The sequence below is a fragment of the Pelophylax lessonae genome (genome assembly GCF_965119305.1).
Source record: "Pelophylax lessonae genome assembly, chromosome: 7".
Taxonomy (NCBI): Eukaryota; Metazoa; Chordata; class Amphibia; order Anura; family Ranidae; genus Pelophylax; species Pelophylax lessonae.
This window is the reverse complement of record NC_138774.1, coordinates 97,624,608-97,645,282: the sequence shown is the minus strand read 5'-3', so window position 1 is coordinate 97,645,282 and position 20,675 is coordinate 97,624,608. Positions and strand designations below refer to the sequence as shown.

The 20,675-nt window shown below is 42.1% G+C and overlaps 1 protein-coding gene across 1 annotated transcript in view; it reads right to left on the bottom strand.

Annotated features, from left to right (window-relative positions):
- Positions 1-2,075: 2,075 nt before the first annotated feature.
- LOC309560853 (HHIP-like protein 1) overlaps positions 2,076-20,675 on the bottom strand; it is a 72,929-nt gene continuing 54,329 nt past the window's right edge. Inside the window, exons 5-9 of the mRNA XM_082264535.1 lie at positions 12,333-12,459; positions 11,121-11,263; positions 8,131-8,212; positions 7,044-7,126; positions 2,076-3,332 (exon numbers count right to left, since the gene is read on the bottom strand). Coding sequence (XP_082120661.1) covers positions 2,467-3,332; positions 7,044-7,126; positions 8,131-8,212; positions 11,121-11,263; positions 12,333-12,459 — 1,301 coding nt within the window. The 3' untranslated portion in view covers positions 2,076-2,466. The remainder of the gene's footprint in view (positions 3,333-7,043; positions 7,127-8,130; positions 8,213-11,120; positions 11,264-12,332; positions 12,460-20,675) is intronic.

Here is a 20,675-nt window from a genome sequence, read left to right as displayed (position 1 = left end):
AGCCTTCGCCGTCTTGATGGGCTTATTAGTCCCAAAAGGCCTCTCTGTTTCAGTTACCTCTGCCGGTAAAGCCTCAAGTTTTAAGGTTTCTTGCACTGCCACAACTAGTGCGTCCACCAATGCTTCTTCCTGAATTATAGCAGGAGAAGAAGCGTCCTCCTCACTGTCTGAGGGGGCTTTACCTGGGATAGCAGCCCTTGCAGAGGAACCTGCAACTGCAGTGACCATCTCTGAATCAGAGTCAGAGGTGTCAGATAGTATAGGGGTAGGCGGGGGTCGCTTCCTTGACCCCCGTCCCTGACAGGCCGCCTCCACCCGAGCCACCATAGACTCCAAAATTGCTGTAAATGACTCTATACTCTGTACACCGGCGGGTCCCGAGGCCCCCTCGAGGGAAACAGGTGGGGGAATCTGTGTGGCAGGGTCCATAATAACTCCAGTTACTTCCTGGATGATATAATTCAAAGTAAAGAAAAAACTTTTTTTTTTTTTTTTTTTTTTTTGACCCTCAGCGCCACAAAAAACCCCTTAGTGTTACCTGCTAGGGATCCCTATCGATCGAGAGAGAGAGAGATAGACCCCCAGGCTCACCACTTGATGTTCAGAGTTGAACTGCAACAGCTTACAGCGCTGTCTTAGACAAACAGGAAGTCTTTTGGCTGGCTGCCCAGGAAGAAAGGAGGCGGCTCCGCCCCTCTGTACGCCTTCCGGCGCCTCCCCCAAGCTCCACGAGGTGTAGAATCACCTAAAACATGGCCGCCCCCATGCTGGAGACACGAGGCTACGCCAAAATGGCGGCTCGTGCGATCCAGCAAAAAAAATGGCGGCGGCCTGTGCTGACTAGCGGTGTGCTACAGGCACACAACACTCTCTCTGCATGGGGATATGGCGTGTTTGGCGGTAACGGCCCTGGCGGACCGCATGGCCGTTCGGGAGGCCTGCTATTAGCTGGAGATCTGACTTGGAAGGCAGTCTACATGTCCATGGCTTCTGACTGGTAGGTAGCTTATACTTAACCCATAAGATTCCCAGAATGCCACAGATTACATCTTTAAAACATGTATACAATAGATAGTTAGCTCCCAAACCAAGCCTCCTGGCTTTTGCACACATAAAATCACACTCAAAATAGGAGGATTTGTGACATGTTATAGGATAGAAAGAAACTCTTTCTTACCATACAGAGAGGGGCCCGCGTTCACCACAAAACCCGTCAGGGAAAACAGGGGGAACATACTACTCACCATACCGGAACCAGGCGGGCACCAACTCCTGACAGTACCCCTCTCCACCGGGGCGGGAGGGCTGTCGACCGATACAGACGCCGTGACTCATGGTCTTTGGCGTTTCAGCGAGACGTTTAACTCGCGGGTTCAGTCCTTTAATGGGACTTTGTCGCGGCCGACTCAGCGCGGAGCTATGGCCTGCACGCGCTCGTAGGCTGAACTGGGGTGACCACCGGATCTCAACATCCAGCCCGTCGCCCAGTTCAGCTTTCTTGCTTGAAGATCTCACAGGAACACTGGAGAAAAAAAGCTGTCCAAAAATCCTTTTAGAAAAAAATTTCTTGCCAGGACCTAAGATCCCAGCAAGGTATCTAGGTCCTTACTCCTAACTAGACAGAAAATAACTGATTTGCTGAGGCAGAGAGAGAGAGGATATACCCTCTGGGACTGCCCCTAGGGTGTGGCCAGAGCTTTTTAATTTCCTGTCTAGTCCTGCTCCTGCGGAGGTAACATAACCCGAAGGTGGTGTATCACCGAGGACTACGTCTGTCGATGAGCGCTAGAGAAATATATATATATATATATATATATATATATATATATATATATATATATATATATATATATATATACTATATCTGTAGAAGGTGCATGTTGTTTCCAGATGTCCTTTCCACAGATATGCAGGATACACAGATGTCCATCATACAGATGTACAACCATCCCGAGTCCAGCTGGGGACACCCAACCACTTCCCATTTGGAAGTGATCTTTACTGGGAAAGCTTCAGATGTACTACAATCTTGTAACTAACTTTTCCTTCTCGGTGGTTCAGTTCATTCAGTTGGCCAGAATTGTGACATTCATTTAAAGGAATGCTTTGATCTAGAAGCTTCTAAAATGTATTTAGTCTATTCATCCAAAAACTGCACTTCTTAAGAAGGGATCTCTCCGCAAAAAATCACGTTGATAAATTAGACATAGTAACATCTTTCTCCTGTTCCTGGTGGTAGAAGACACAACAGAAATCATGCTAGGATTGGTTGTCTTTATAATTTCCCTGCAGGGTAGGTACCTGCCAGTCCTATACAGCTGTCTACTGGAGAGTTGAAGAATTCAATGGAATGTGCAAGACCATTTTCTCTGTTTACTCATGCAACTACTGCATTAATTTAACGCAATTCTTCATTGTTTCAGTCTGCTGTACAACACTTTGATCTTGCTTAGGAACTAACTCACTTTAAGTTAATTTAAACTCCTCTTCCTGCTTCTCTTGCATCCCACACACTACGCCAATGTCCTCGTCATGAGCACAGTCATGTTCGCCAAGTTTTGACCTTTGGCATTCCAAGAGTGTCCTCTCGTACCCCTGGCATTTCACCTCATCCAAAAGGATTCTCAGTCCTTTGCCTTCACCAAATTCTGCTCTTCGGGCGACCTTCAACACATAAGGGTACCCCAGCTGTCTACACACCACCGAAGCAGCCCTACTGTCAAACCTGTCATTGCAGACAGTCCCCCACTCTCCGTTTATGTGAATTTCCACCCTACCACGGTCAGGCAGCTTTTCCTCATTAACTAGACGCACAGTGCCATGTTTAATTTTCTTCACCACCTTCACTCTTTGTTTTTTCACAACCTTTTTCTTGGTCTTCTTTATTCCAGGGCTCATTTTGGGTTCAGTTTTGCCAGCCGGCTGGGTCCTTCTCTGAGGTGGCTGCCCTGTGGTCATCAGTAGAGGGGTCTGTGGCGACTGTGATCTTGTCCTGGCGGTGAACAAATCTTTCAATTCACTCTGCCATCCTCTGGTCGGGATCCAGCGATTTGTCATAGGCCTTGAGGTGACCGTGACCTTCACAGGTTTTTTAGCTGTCGTTGCACCTTTCTCTGCCTTAGGTGCAGGTGTGACCGTTTTTCTTGGAGTTGCTAGCCTAGGCACTGGGGCAGCAGTAATATAAGCCGGTGTGCTTGACTTCCTTGTAATGCTACTGGCAGAAGGAGTGATGGTGATGTGAGGTTCTATGGTTGTGCTGAATTTAGTTGGATCCAAGGATCTTGATGGGGGAGATGTTGGTGGGGATTCAGTGGTTGTTTTAAGAATAAGTTCTAAAAAGTGGGCAATAAAAAAAAAAAATTAATATTTCTTAAATAATGATTTGTCTGGATAAATATCTACAGAAAAAAAACAAATTCTTTAACAGTCGCTGTACATTTCAAACACTAGTTTATAATAGTGTTATTTAAGGCTACATTCACATCAGCGATTTAGGCCTATGCAAATTGTAGAGGCAGGAATCTTCTGCTTCCTGCTGCGGCTCTGAGCGGCTAGGTGCGGCCGGTGTCACTATAATGACAGGTCCCTGGTGTCCGCAGGTATTCCCGCATGTGTACACAGCCAGTGATTACCTGCGATGGTTGCTGCTGGACACACACAAACACATGGTGTTTGACTTACTCTACTTGTTCCTATATTTACATACTGCTATTTTCTATAATTTGTTACATTATAATGCATTTATTTATTTCTTACCAGACTGGTGTTTGTTTCCTGATACCTAATAGGGATGATCGAACTTTTGAAAAGTTTGGTTCGACCAGAACACCCGAACTTCCCAAAAGTTCGGCCCGGATTTCAGAACCCCATTGAAATCAATGGGACCCGAACTTCGGTAATCAAAAAACACCATTTTGAAGCCCTAAAACCCAATAAATGCCCCTAAAAAGTGCCTAGGGTTCTGGGTCATGCCCCAGGGACTATCAATCACACAAAAAAAAGTTCTTAAAAATTGTCATTTTTGATAGAGAGCCAATTATTGAAAAAAAAAAAGAGATTTGGATATATATACATGCAAGTGTGTGTGTGTATATATATATATATATATATATATATATATATATATATATATATATATATATATACCCCTATACAGAAGTTGAGATGTCATGCCTGCCTCCAAAGAACCCAAAAAAATGCCCAAAAAAACCCCTGCAATAACACACCTTGGCGGGTTTTTTTTTTTTTGGCACAGGCATTTTTTTGGAGGCAAGCAAAACATCTGAACTTCTGTATAGGGGTATATATACACACACTTATATGTTTATATACCCATACACATAGGTGTGAAAGTAGCAGAACACTACTTGCGCTAATGAAATAATTAACACCAATATGGTTACGCTCCTATCACACCTATATATGTGTATGTGTAAAATACATATAAGTGTGTGTATGTATATATATATATATATATATGAAAAGAAAAAGGAAGTAACCCATATCTCGACAAATAGTCCTCATCCCGGTTAGGTAATTTTACAGAGAGAAATTATTCCACATCAGTGATCCCAGACTACACTGGTGATAGGAATGAAAAAGATTGGGACTATGATGGACTATTAGTCGAAAGTATGTAGGTAAGCCAGGGAAAAAACGAAAGAAGAGTAAAATTAACAATATTTATTGAATGTAATTAAAAGTCGACATTGAAACAATGAAAAAAATGAAAACAATGAAAATAATGAAAAGAAAAAACTAATGATGCAATACAATACAGCATATTATGTCAAAGTAGTAGTCGATCGAACGGGTGAGTGCCTTTGTTCAATGCATTTCGCCTTTCGCTTCATCAGGAACTCCGGCGTGATTGAATCACCCTTTTGTTGGATTAGGACTACATTAAGACCACACTTAAAAGTACATTATGCTTAGTACATGGAACAATTGGACCAAAGATTGCGCTTCCCAATGGCTTGTCTTAAGGCTCCGAACCACATGGATCCAGGTGGGGCCCAACAGGGGTCCTCCATGGAGGTGGTTTTCTGGTATGAATTGGACCAGTCTTGAATTGGTACCACCGTAACGGACAAAAGGTGGAGTCCGGGGTTCTTACTACCTCAAAAGCCACGGGTCGGGAGAGCCGCCATGAATGGCGGCTCTCCCGACCCGTGGCTTTTGAGGTAGTAAGAACCCCGGACTCCACCTTTTGTCCGTTACGGTGGTACCAATTCAAGACTGGTCCAATTCATACCAGAAAACCACCTCCATGGAGGACCCCTGTTGGGCCCCACCTGGATCCATGTGGTTCGGAGCCTTAAGACAAGCCATTGGGAAGCGCAATCTTTGGTCCAATTGTTCCATGTACTAAGCATAATGTACTTTTAAGTGTGGTCTTAATGTAGTCCTAATCCAACAAAAGGGTGATTCAATCACGCCGGAGTTCCTGATGAAGCGAAAGGCGAAATGCATTGAACAAAGGCACTCACCCGTTCGATCGACTACTACTTTGACATAATATGCTGTATTGTATTGCATCATTAGTTTTTTCTTTTCATTATTTTCATTGTTTTCATTTTTTTCATTGTTTCAATGTCGACTTTTAATTACATTCAATAAATATTGTTAATTTTACTCTTCTTTCGTTTTTTCCCTGGCTTACCTACATACTTTCGACTAATAGTCCATCATAGTCCCAATCTTTTTCATTCCTATCACCAGTGTAGTCTGGGATCACTGATGTGGAATAATTTCTCTCTGTAAAAATATATATATATATATATATACCCCTATACAGAAGTTCAGATGTTTTGCCTGCCTCCAAAGACCCCAAAAAAATGCCTGCTGCAAAAACACACCTGGGTGTTTTTTTTGGCGCTGGCGTTTTTTTGGGCATTTTTTTGGGTTCTTTGGAGGCAGGCAAAACATCTGAACTTCTGTATAGGGGTATATACAGTATATACACACACACTTTACACATATATAGGTGTGATGGGGCGTAACCATATTGGTGTTAATTATTTAATTAGCGCAAGTATAGTTTTCTGCTCCTTTCACACCTATATATGTGCAGGTGTATATATACAGACATGTGTATTGGGGTATATATACACACACAAGTTTAGATGTCATGCCTGACTCCAAACCTGTCCTCAAGAAATCCCTATAAACGCCTGCAGCCAAAAAGCAGGCTGACCGGCGAGAAGCCATATTAGTGCACTGAATGTGACCTAAGAGAAACAATGTTTTCTCTATAGCGGTCACCCTGATATGGAAGGGTTTGGTCACCCTGCCATAGCAGTCAGTGTCAGTTCACCCTACACTACATTACGGTCACCCTGGCACCTAACACTTTCCCTACAGAAACTAAATTTTTGCATCTAACTAAAGTGTAAAAGAGCACCCTAACTACACTAGATATCCCTTTCCTCACACTAATAAACAGAACTGATTCCACTCTCTTCCATGTCCCTGTATTACAATGCTAGGAATTTGGCGGGGCTATCTTATATACTGGGGGGCGTATTCACTAATGATTGGCCTAGGGACCCCCTAGTCACTCCAATCACATTCCTAGCATTCTCCTGCCCCCTCAATTGGCTTTTACTAATGGTTCTGGTCCAATCACAGGCTTTTAAAGCCCATTTCCTGGCCCATTGCATTTTGGTCGGTTCTGGTTGCCAAATTCTGAACTTTTTCAGCAAAAAGTTCTAAATTCAGCCGAACCTCGAACAGTAAATTTTCGGGTCGAACCGATGGTTGACCCGAACCGTTCGATCATCCCTAATACCTAACTGTAGTGTGTGCAGGATATTTATATTTGTGCTAGTAATAGCAGTGCAATATCCTCTACCTAGCGGCTCCTCAGGGGTAACACTACACTCGCTTTCAGGTGCCAATTTGCAAAAGGCCCATAGGTTAAAAAGGCAGATACTACCTGCAGTTTCAACACCCATAGCTTTCTTCCTTTTGCAGTTTTTTTACAGAACATAGATGGGCATGTGTGTTTGTAGGATAATATTTACCTGTAGAGGATTACTTACTTTGCCTTGGATAGAAATCCACCAGTTTTCCTTTAATAGGGACAGGCCGAGCATTAAGAGGACATTTGCCTGGAGGAGCTCTCCTAGTGACACACAAAAATAAAGCTCATAATACAATATTCTAAATTAGCTTACAACCACTCAAACATGAAAAAGTTTAATGCAGAAGAGAAAATTCTATAAGAGGGTTGTGGCGTTGAGTGCCAAAGATTGTGTATCTACAGGCTAGAGCACCTATGGCTCGCGAGCCAGACGTGGCCCTTTTTATTGCTGCATCGGCCATGGCTGGCTCGTAGACAAATATTTAATACCGGCGCCGGCTCGTGTGCTGTGCATCTGAGGGCCTTGGCAATCACCGCCCGGTAAGGAGACCAGCTCCCTGTGCCCCGACAGACACGATCTCCTTCCCCTCTGACACCCAGTGACCCGCAGGAGCTGTCTCACATCCACTTCTGAGGCCATTAGCGGCCGGCCGCCATTTTCTCAGGGCCTATACTCACCTCCATCAATCGCAGGCCTGCAGGCGCTTCACCACTCCGGACTCCTTGCATACCTGCCTGCTCTGCTCTCTTCCCGACCTGGACTCCAGGCACTTTCACACGGCTCCATCTACTCACTGTATAGCTGTGGCCCATGAATATGAATATTAAATAAAGGTTCCCAACCCCTGAAATATAGTGTATTGCTCTCATGGAATTACATTTGAAAATATGTGGTGTTCATGGCTCTCTTAGCCAAAAAGGTTCCCGACCCCTGGGCTAGAGTGATGAAAATTTGTCTCTCTCTTTAAGCATTACAACGATACCCTCTGTAGCTGGGATTGTAGTTGTCTTATGATTCTTTGTATGTCTATGAACTCAGTCTACACTTTCTAGGTCTCTAAAAACCAGTAAAGTGAAGAAAAAAAAAAGTTTCTTTACAAAAGCACATCTTGGATCCCTGTAAACCACTTCATTGTCTTCCAACCAATAGTAAGGGGATCACTATTTGGAAGTGGGATAGATGGTACCCTCTGTTAGGTTATATGTTTTCTACTTATACCCCCATCTGGCAACACCAGTTAATAAATATGTAAGTAGTTATTTACTTGGATGGATCCACTATTTTATACAGGACTCCTGCAGCCACTGCAGCGCTGGGTGTCCCCGTAGACAAGAAATAGAGTTCTCCTGAAAAGATAGAAGAAGTCAGCATGAAATAGCAATCATTATACTAAAAATATATACCTTGTGTTTTAGGTGTAATTTTGGATTCACAGGTAGTAAGGGCCAATTTACACTTGAGCTGAGCCTTTGTGCAGGCGTTTTTGCTTGCATTTTAGACTTGAGCTTTTTTCCAATGGAAAAACTAGTTATCAGGCAAGAAAACGCTCTAAAAGCATGTTTTTGCATTATTTTCAGGCGCTCTCATTAAGGGTATTAAAGGTAAAATATGTGACTCTGTCTCAAAGAAGCTTAAAGGGTAACTCCACTTTCGTGGAGAAAAAAATAGCAAACAAAGAAAAAACAATGCTAATAAAAATGACCTTTCCTTTTCAATCTGCAGCCGCTGTAATTTTCTGCAAATGCAATGCAATATGGCTACCTGGAGCTGTTCTGTACACAGAATGTATACTGACCACACCCCAGAAACATCATTTCCTGCTTGTGTGATTGGCTCACCAATTTTCCCAGAAGTCTGCCTAAGTCAGATTTCTGGCATCCTCTGAAACAAAAATGTCATTTTTGGTAAGATACTTCCAATAGGAACACGTCTAAAGGGATGCAGGCCCAGCAGATTTTCTCATTAGTGCTCTGCGGTTGCCACAGCTGATAGATAATTATGAAACCACTCCCATTAGACTCACTCAGCACAGGAGAACAGAGGAACAAACATAGATTTCTTCAGAATAACAAAAGGTAGGAATCTTGTTACCATCCTTGTAATGTAAATAGATCACCTAGAGGGGAATATTTTTTCTCAATGAAAGTGGAGTTACGCTTTAAAGCTTCAAACAACACTTTCCCTCTTTCCCTGGTTTGTGTACTGGCCTAATTTAAAGACAACCACAACAGCAAGCTTGGGATATGGACAGCAAGCATTTCTTCATTCATTTTCGCTTTGCAGTTGTTTCTGTAAATACGCTGCTCAATAAAAATTAAAGGAATACTTGCTGGATATTTATACTGATAAGGACTGGATAATGTGTTAGGAATGAAAGGATGCCACATTGTTTGATGGAAATGAAAATTATTAACCTACAGAGGGCTGAATTCAAATCCCCCCCCCCGGAAATCAAAGTGAAAAAATTATGTAGCAGGCTAGTCCATTTTGCTGAAATTGAACTGCAGGAACTCAAAATGGTACTCAGTAGTTTGTATGCATGCCTGCAAATGTTGGCACATGCTGCTAATAATAAGACAACAGATGGTGTCCTGGGGTATTTCCTACCAAATCTGGACCAGGGCATCCACCTCGCAGGGTCAAATGGACTGAAACATAATGTTCCAGAGGTGTTCTACTGGATTCAGGGCAAACGAGCATGGGGGTCATTCAATGGTATCAATTCCTTCATCCTCCAGTAACTGGCTGCATACTCTCACCACATGAGCCCAGGCATTGTCGTGCAGCAAGAGGAACCCAGGACCCACTGCACCAGTGTATGGTCTGACAATGGGTCCAAGGATTTCATCCCAATACCTAATGGCAGTCAGGGTGCCATTATCTAGCCTGTAGAGGTCTATGCGCCTCTCCATGCATATGCCAGACCCTTTCACATCTGTCACATGTGCTCAGGGTGAACCTGCTCTCATCTGTGAAAAGCACACATTGGTGGACCTGCCACTTCTGGTGTTCAATTGGCAAATGCCAATCAAGCTCCATGGTGCCAGGCAATGCATACAGGGCCCACTAGAGGATGTTGGGTCCTCAGGCCACCCTCACAAAATCTGTTTCTAATTGTTTGGTCAGAGATATTCACACCAGGGGCCTGCTGGAGGTCATTTTGTAGGGCTCTGGCAATGCTCATCCTGTTCCTCCTCTAACAAAGGAGCAGATACCGGTTAAGAACCTTCTACGGCCCGGTCCAGCTCTCCTAAAGTAACTGCCTGTCTCCTGGAATCTACCCCATGCTCTTGAGACTGTGCTGAGAGACACAGAAAACCTTCTGTCAATGGCACGTATTGATGCAAAACAGTGATAAAAGATGAGTAGGGCAAAAAAATATGTGTGGCCTCCACCTGTAAAACCATTCCTGTTTTGGAGGTTGTCTCATTGTTGCCCATCTAGCTCATCTTTTGTTATTTTCATTAACACCAAAGCAGCTGAAACTGATTAACAACCTCCTTTGCTACTTAACTGACCAGATGAATATCTCAGGAGTTTAATTGACTTGATGCTATACTCTGATTAAAAAGTGTTCCTTTAATTTTTTTTAACAGTGTATGTTTTAAGGGAAAACTCCAGGTTAAATTGATTAAGGTTATAAGCACATGGGTGTTTTTGACATGCTGCAAATGGCCTGTACTGAAGGTAACAAATTACTCCTTGGAATATGTGTAGATTTCCAGTCTTGCTCTGGCTACATTAGTTAGTTGTTAAGAAGGTTGAAGACACACAGCCAAGCACAAGTTTCAGGTTTGAAATCTTGTGAAATTACAATTTCTTCAAAATAATGCACCCCAAAAATAGAAGAAAACATTGGTTAAATGGTTATTCATCTTGCATATTTATTATGGAATACTGTGGCATTCCCTCAAGGGAACCTATGGTTTAATGCCACTACTACAGTCTCATATATACATGGACCAAATTTGGGCTAAACCCAGTTGTGGTAAAAAAAAAAAAAACTGTAGCAACCAGAGGCAACCAATAGAAATGAGACCAATAAATCAACCTACATGCAAATAGTGTCCTGCTGGAAACTGAAACCAGGGCCCCATCACTACAAGCAAGGTAAGTGTTACGGCTAGTTAGGAATCACAACTCTTCTTATCATGCCACACAATTCATTTTGTTGCTCTATTTTTAACCTATATACAATCTTACATGCGGTATATATTCCATTTACTTTTCCTAATATGTGTTTCCCAATGTTACCTGCCTCATCCTCTCCAAATGATATAATATAAGGGTAGTAGCCATTGATGAGTTTGGGGAAGTTGCAGTCCCGAGCTGGCCCCATACAGAGCTCTGTGTACTGCCATTGACCATCCTTGTCCTCTTTTAGTGACATCAGGCGTCTGGAGCAAAGCAAATTTTGAATATGATTAATTTGGATGTTACATTATGCTTAATATTCTATGTGTGTCACCAGAAAGTGCAATTAACTGTCTTAGGTAAGGGCCCATGTATTACTAGGAGAGTCATTGGGGTTCATTTACTTAAGGCAAATAGACTGTACACTTTTCAAGTACAGTTGCTCCAGAGCTTAGTAAGTGAGGGGAAGCTCTGCTGACCTCCACCATCCAATTGTGTGAAGCACAAATGCTTTTTTTTCCCACATTTTTCCTTGCATGTGATTGGTCATTCATTGTAAAGTAAAGCTTTTACTCATTTGCTAAGCTCTGGAGCAACTGTACTTGTGGGAGGGTGCAGCGTGGTGCGGCAGCAATAACTCACACACAGTCCAAGTGTAATTTGTAGAACTTGTATTGTAGTAAAGGGAAAAACAATCCACAATAAACCCAGTTGGAAAAGGCCCAACCGGGAACACTCACGAATGCCAACAGCATGTGGCGGAACAGCTATCAGCCAAACTGACCGCGTCTGTTTGGAGTGGCAGATTGTGGCTTGGCCGTCTGTCTCGTACTCAAGTGGGAAGATGTCCAAGGAGATTGAGAGCCATAAGCTTTCCCTTCTCATCTGGAACCTTTCCCTGCCACTAATACTGCCCCTGACAGACAGGTAACCTGTCCCTACACTACCCACATGCAAATGCATGCCAAACCTGGGAGCCAGGGCCTTAAATGGACTCTGCTTGACCCAAGATGGCTGCTAGAGTCACATGGGGTGGCAGAATCCAATCGTATAGCTTCCCCAGTGACCCTGGAAACCATAGAGGAATCATGTTCCTCTTGACTTCCTCTCCCCCTGCTTTGTCACTGTGGTTGAGCTCCACCTGCGGTGGAGAACCTGCCTACATGCTTGCAAAGTGCACAGTCTATTTGTCTTTAGTAAATCTACTCACTCTGTCTTTCATAGTGATAATTGCTTAAAAAGTGTTAAAATAAGTCTGATTGCATATTATCTTATTAAAAGTCTGCATTATGATTTATGTTAGCCTGTTATGGTTCTGAGTTTCACTCTCACCCGCTCATGAAGTCTCCAAAGATGTAGCGCCCCATGAGGTTAGGCATTTGACATCCACGGTAGATATAACCCCCAGTGACTGACTTCCCCATGGAGTGAGGATAGGCAAATATTGGTAATATGTCATCTAAAAAAAAATGAAAAGATTAGAAGTGTCACAATGCTGGAGCAACAAACAGTAACAGAGCAAGAGAAATATAAAATTGTTAAAATACACAGTTTAATGATGTTATGAGTGGCTTCGCTATGATTTTAGAAAGCAAACCAAAGATGCAAAAATGCAGGCGTTTTGGTGCACTTTCTGAAACCGCACAAAAACTGCAGGACCTCACAGACATCTATGGAAAAGCACAGCGTCTGAAGCTGCTCTTAAATTACTTAGCAGAAGTGAAACTTTTAAAATGTTCCCATAACCCTTGCATCAAATACTATACATAAGGCACAGGTGTGGGGTATTCATAAGTGTCATCTGTCTCTGAAGGGACTATGAAGGTTTTAAAAGCCCAAGATATCGCCAATGAGCCTCTGGTCAAAGTCTGAACACATATGCAGCACACTTGCTTTTCAAACCCAAGAAATATATACATCTATTAATACATAGTAACAACTCCCCAAACATGCTTGGAGGGATGGGTTTTCGCTTCATTGTATACAGTTTAGTTTCATTTTTTGTTAGACCCCTTTCACACCAGCGAACCGTTTAGGTCTGCGTGTCCATTTTTCAGGCAGACCTGATTGGACCACCCATTGTTCTCTATGGGGCGGAGGATGTCAGCGGATGTGTCTCCTGTCACCCGATCTGGTCTAATAAAAAGAGACAGATGGGGATGGGGATACATTTGCCATCCGTCCGTTGGATCAGACCGGATGACAATCCACAGCCTGTGCATTTCCATCTGACCGCCCCATATAGATGAATGGGCTGTGTCCTATGCTATGCAGAGCAGACACAGACCTGTCATTTTCCTGCTCAGCGGGGATCAGCGACTAGGACAGTTTGTCACATTGAGACAACCCCGAGAAAGCTGTTTATAGCTCACGCAAGCCAACAGTGTTGGGCAGTGTTGGCCAACACGGTCTAAATGTAAGAAAAAGACAATATGCCTTAAGCCTAGTACACACGATTAGAAAATCACATAAAAAATACCACTTTCAAAGCGATCCTACGATAATAATACGATTTATAATACACGGCATTTGTCTGAAATTATCTGGATAGACAAACACAAACATTTTTCTTGTATCATACCAGATTGTACGATTTTCGTTAAACAGCTTGTGTCCGAAAATACAAAACAAATACAATACTATACAATACATCACTTCCGATTTTCGTAACTTTAGTAACCTCTTAATTTTCAATATGAGACTAGAATGCAAAAAAAAAAACAGATAGTCATTCGTCTGATAATCTCATCGTTTGGCTTAATGTGCTAGGGTTAGTTCACACCAATGTGTTTAAAAAAAGTAGGACAATTTGCAATTTTGCTCAGCATCTCAATGTGCTACAATGCATACGAATCACATTTAAGTTGAAAAAAATATATATTAGCAAGCACTTTGTTTTAATAAGGCGTTACAGTGCACAGTGGCATGCATTCACAATGCATACCAGGACACACATGTAATGTGTGCAATAAAGCTGTGTGATTTGAGTGGGCCCTTAGCTGTATTGTATGCTTCAGCCAGTCTAACTAAATAACATAGTACATTTGCAGCTATTCAAAATGTGTGCAACCTTTAAAATGATCCTACCTGTGTGTTCTGATCACCGTAAAGTATATATTTACTTATCTTACTGTTGCTTTAAATTGGCATCCATTACTTGCAGGAAATGTAGTATATTACACCAATTCCTGCCCAGCAGACATTTTGCCTAATCCTTTCTACAGTGAGGAAAGCATGAAAATAGATCCACTATTTCCTAATACTGGCCTTGGAAGCATAAGTCTGTCATTAGATTTCAATTAATTAGTATATGTTCTACTAATTCAACTACATTTTATATGTGTGTTTGGTAGTATATTTCTGTCAGGGAGTTCCTCTAGCTAGACCACTTTTTCTGCTAGCTAGTGCCTTAAAGCGGAGTTCCACCCAAAAGTGGAACTTCCGCTCATTTGCTTCCTCCCCCCCCCTCTGGTGCCACATTTGGCACCTTGCAGGGCGGAGGGTGGAACAGGTACCTGTTTTTGACAGGTACCCTTCCCCACTTCCCGGAGACGGCGCTGCGGCGCTGTCCCTCGGAAGTTTGGCCCCCTCCTTCTTCCCCCGTTGCCAAGCCAATCCAAGTGCGCAGCGCGCTCCGCGCATGCACATTAGGGACCCGCCCGTGAAGTCGCAAAGCTTCACTGCCGGGTTCCCTCACCCGATGTCCGCCGGTCACACTACGATCGTCGGTAGAGCGGGAGAAAGGCGGACGGCTTATGTAAATAAGCCGCCTGTCATTCTCCCCTGTGTAAAAATGGAGATCAGGCGGTTCTACTATGTAGAACCGTTGATCTCTGTTTTTACAATAGAAGACATGTCCCACTACAGTTAGAAACACGCCCCTAGGACACACTTAACCCCTCCCCTCTCCAATACAGTTAACCCCTTCCCTGCCAGTGTCATTTTTACAGTAACAGTGCATATGTATAGCACTGATTACTGCAGTAATGTCACTGGTAACCCCAAAAGTGTCAAAAATGTCAGTCAAGGGTCCGATCTGTCCGCCGCAATGTCGCAGTCCCGCAAAAAAAATCGCAGATCGCCGCCATTACTCGTTAAAAAAAAAATGACAAAAATCTTTCCCTTTGTTAGTAAACACGATAACTTTTGCGCAAACCAATCAAAATACACTTTTTGCAATTTTTTTTTACCAAACATATGTAGCATAAAACAAATTGGCTGAAAATGTTAAAAAATTTTGATTTTTACATTTTTTTTTGGGAATTTCATATAAAAAAATGTGAAAAATATTGTTATTTTTGCAAAATTTACTCTTTTTTTGTTTATAGCGCATGATCAAAAAAATCGCACAGGTGATCAAATACCACCAAAAGAAAGCTCTGTTTGTGGGAAAAAAAGGACGTGAAATTAGTTTAGGTACAGCGTCGCACGACCGCGCAATTGTCCGTTAAAGTCACGCAGTAAAAAATCACAAAAAACCCCCTGGTCAGGAAGGAGGTAAAATCTTCCAGGGCTTAAGTGGTTAATTTTTGGAGGGGGAGAGGGGAGGTTGGAACACCGCTTTAACAGTAATTTAGCTTGCCTGTCACTATTTGCATTTTGTAATGTAATGTTAAATGCTAATGTATATTTTTATAATTTGTGTTTTGCAGTTTTACAAAAATCATATTCTCAGTAAAGATTAAAACTATTATCCCTCCCTCCTGAGTCTTTATTGGGAAGCCGTTAGCTGTCTGCCAAGCCTTGTACTTCAAACACATTGTGAGGGCAGAACTCTGTGATAATATTGGAAGGAAGGTGTACCAGGGTTCAGGATACATAATGAGGCTTTCACCCCTAACGCTAAAGTCACCCATAGTCATAGAGGGGTGGCCAGCCAAGCATCCATTACCTGCACGCCCTTCTGTTCCTGACATTGTAACTGGGATTTCAGTGCTAAAAATATGTTAAAGCCTAACTTCTAACTCTTCGTAAATGAGCAGGGAATAGAGCAGCCTCTGTCAGACTTTGTTTTTGCTGTGTCCCAGTTGAGTAGATGGCCAGGACTGGAAGCAATGTGAAATCTCTCTAGCTGGTACACAGTCTAAAGCCGAGTACCCTATTATTTTTTTCTGCTCAACCCAATGTGTTGAATGAAAAAGAAAAAAATTTTAGCTCCTGTCGGAGCCACTGTACTCATTATGCAAAGTGTTGGCCATTTTTTTTTTGAACTGGCAAATGTCTCTCGACATTCGGCCCATGTGTTCCCAGCTTAAGTTCGGTTCACACTACTGCGATGCAATTTTGTCACGATTTTCAGTGCGATTATGTAGTGCGACACTGATGCTGCGTTTTTGCATATTCTATAGGGTCAGGTCACACTATAATTGCACCGAAGTAGCACAAGAATCTTTTCCAAAATCTAACCATGGTGGGTCGCATTGATGAGAACGGGCACCATTGAATATAATGTGATTTCCCTTGTCATGCAATTCTGTGCGACTGGTGTGGTATCAGAAATCACACTAGTGTGATCCAGCCCTAAAACAAATTTTCAGTGAGGAAGGGTTAGGTTGTCTGAAAATGTATTGCTATCTGCACCTACCTGTTCTAATACTATTTCCCCTGCCCCATTTCTTGTTCTGGTGTTACAGAGATGCCAAAACAAGAAATTTTAACTCGTCTGCCTTCATCCAAAAAAGAAAAAGCAGGAGAAAGAGTGTGCATAAATGTTGTGGCATCTCTCCTTATCAATACTAATCACAGACATGAAGTAGGGGCTGGTGCATGGTATCACAGAGCACAGCAGGGGGCGCAGGCTTCCAACACTCTTGTAATGTGCGCAATGCTGAAGATTCTTCAACATGCCTATCTCTTGAACATAGTTTATCCTTCCTGGGGGATCTCGTGGGGGTTCGGCTGCGTCTGCTATGACCATGTCAGAATGGATCAGGCAGACAATTGTTTGAGCCTATTTATTAAAGGGTCAGATTCCTCCTTCCCTGTGAGGGCGCAGTCTACTAGAGCGCTGAGTGCCTCTTGGGCTTTTCACCTTCAGGCTTCTGTTGCTCAGGTGTGTAAAGTGGCGACTTGGTCGTCTGTACACATTTTTACAAATTCTATAAAGTTGACTTCATGGCATCCTCGGATTACTCCTTTGGCCGCAAGGTTTGGTGGGATGGCTAAAAATCAATGCTTTTGTTCCAGTAAAGCTGGCCATATATGTAGATGGATTGAAATTTGGCCGATTGAACAGGGACCTGACAAATTTCGATCCATCAATGGCCATTCCCACTCAACAGAAGTGGATCAGGAATGTTGGAAAGTTGTTGCTCCATTAGCGGCTGCAGCACTGATTAGTGTATTCTGATGGCAGGGAATCCCCATTGTCAGAATACAATAGCACGGCAGGGAGGATTCCTCCATCTACCTTGCATGTGTGGATGGGGGGATCTGTACATTTATGGCCAGTCTTATATTTTTACAGACAGGCTTTAACCAATGGAGAAGGCCCGCTATTTACATTAACAGGTAGCATAATATCAAAAGCATTCAGGTGTTGCAGGCAGAGTTTTTCAAATTCAACACTTTACTACCCCTTTGTGTATATTCCATCATGACAGCTAGGGATTCAGCAGACAACTGGACCTCTGACAGGTTCACTCTTGTCTTTTGTGTACACAATCATTAAAGGTGGCTACTGACATTTAGTAGCCCAGTACTGTTTGGCCACACCCATTCAAGTTTTATTGGGGTGAACATACAAACTCCATGCATACATGTGGGGGTCCACTTCAGGACCCCATCACACAGTAAGAGTCCTGACCATCTAGGCACTATCTTACCTGACTTATGATACACAGTAGATAAAAATGTGGATTTAATTACTGTAAATAGAATTTCTATCTGTTGTGAGTCGGCTTTATCAGTGGGGCTGATACAAAAAATGAACCTGATTTTCACTGACATAATTAAGAGGGAAAATTTAGTCCATTGTGATGATTTGATGGCAACTGCATCACTGTTTTTTATTCTTCTGATTCAATGCTATGAGAAAAGTATTAGGATAAGAATATGATGAACAGAAAATGTTGGCACATAGAAAGCTTATTTCAAAACCCTCATTAAATTCATTGACTCATGGTTACAGCAGGAAAGGGACCCTAAATAAAACCATATGTGACCCTCTTTTCTAAGGTGATAAAGACAGATGTGCTGATACCCTGTGACGTGGCCTTATATGAGTCTACCATACATCCAGCCACAAGAAGATAAACTTCCCTCCTATCAATGTGTGTAATATGCTGCAGACTTTGGAACTATTGCATTGTGTCTCTGTATGACAGATGATATTGTGGAATCTAAGTGTGTACGTATGCTGAGTGCTGTGTGTATATCTGGAATATCTCATCTGGTTTTTTTTAAATCGATTTCTACTAAAAAAAAAAAAAAAAAAAAGCAAATTCAGGTAAAGTAATTCAGTGGGATAGTTATGCTGTTTGGTACATTTTACCACTGTTCTGAAGACAGAAAGTTCACAGTTTATTTTGATGTTAGTTTGGTTATTACCATTAATTCAACAAAACACCACACTCATAGCGGATCAGCATATAGGATTAGTAGGATGGAATGGAGGACTGGGCTGAAGGGAAAGAGGGCATTTCCCCCTGGGCCACTACTAAAAAGATATGTTGGGCTGGGGACCCTAAAGTGGATTTAAACCTAAAGAAACGCTAACTGTATTTTAAGACAAAAGAGACCCTATTTGTCTCTTCTGTCAGAAACCCTTCCCTCTGCCTTTATATACACTGAGCCATGCATGCATAGCTCAATGTATGTTTACAGCAATGTTATGTGCAGTGACATGTAGGGGAGCAATGTCATTGTGGCTCAGCCATCCAAGCAACTGAAGAGATAGAAATTAAAAGAAAGACTGGGAGAAGATACCAGTGCCCTTGACTGACGGAAGCACTGACAACACAGTGCTGGAGGGGATTGCTTGCAGGTAGCTCTGCCATAATGTTTTAAAATGCTATACTATTCTCCTAGTGCCAACTGCCTTCGCAGTTCTGTAATGTCATGGGACCGAATGCAGATAGCCAAAAGCAAAACCAGTCTTTAAGGAACCGCCACCTTTCACCATGCCCACCGATTAGTGAGTTACCATGGTACACATTTTTTTAGCCCACAGAAATCTGTCCCTATGATGAAAGCACCAGTAGGTTGTTTTAGACCCCCAAGCCAAAGGCTCCCAGTATTTCCTTGGTAGGAGGGCTGTTAGTGTGTATTTCCAGAAGCCTGTGCTATACTTCCTCTCTCTGTTTCCTGCATCACCAATCACATTCAAACTTTAAAGGAACCTTTGAATATTGGAATTGAAACAATTCTTAAAATAGAAGAGACATTGATGAGAGGCACCAATTGGGGAAAATGTTCCATCATCAGCAGCAAGTTTGTTCTTGGATCACCAGATTACAGACAACACGAGTGGGATGTAATGGTTCAGTATAGCAAAGTCTGGATAAAAATTTCTCCACTGGTCAAAAATGTCTACTGTATGTATCTCAAGGTTAAATTTTTAATTTTGAATTGAGTGTTACCCTAAACTGAAGCTGTGCTTCACCCACGCAAAGCAACAGACTTACATGACTGCAGTGCACCACAAATGCACATTCTTCCCTTTCTTTTGCTCTTGCTTGCTCCATTCAGACTTTCGTAGTGAAGATAGGAAGCCCACGTTCAGAACTATGGCAAAACTATGGCACAAACAAACTGTATATGTGAGATTAAATTGTGTTTTGATAATATCTGTCTAGACTTCATCTTTAATAAATGTATAAGGGAATCTTTTCTTATGACTATTCTTATGACTTGCTCATATTGTAAGATTTGATTTATGAGTTTCCTGCATTGTGCCAAGGATGTAGGGTCTTATGATTTAAGGATGCGGTTATTGCTATGTGAGATTACCTTCTGATGGAACTTTCAAAATTCATCCACCATGCACAGCAACATGCCTACGGCTAAGTTTTCTCCCCGGCAGTAAGAATATTGCCAGTACTGCTGCTGTACAATAAACAAGATGACTGAAGAGGACCTGAAAAGGTTCTTGGGTAGAGGTCATCCATGCATGTCATTAGAGCTATGGGATATTCTTTTATTATCTTGGCAAAGTTGTTTTATCACCAAGGCGGCTTAAAAATTAGACTTGGTTTTATCCATTTTTATCCAAAAGGGTTCATGAAGTTTAATTTGTTTTGTGTATTTATCATACCTTTTTTAAGATGCCTAGACTTAAGCAATGTCTATGGTTAGCTATAGCTATATCAAGGGAGCCTAATCTATTACTGATCTGATTTATTATTTTATTGCCTACTGTGGGCGATTGGTTTCCTATGGGATCCTTTTTTATTTAATTCTGATCTGGAACAAGGCAGGCTATGAACTTACAGTGGATTTAAAAAGTCTACACACCCCTGTTAAATGTCAGGTTTCTGCGATGTAAAAGAAATGAGACAAAGATAAATCATTTCAGAACTTTTATCACCTTTAATGTGACCTATAAACTGTACAAATCCGTTGAACAACAAACTGACATATTTTAGGTGAAGGGAAGTAAAAATAAAAAACTAAAATAATATGATTGCATAAGAGTGCAAACCCAACTAATACTTTGTTGAAGCACATTTTGATTAA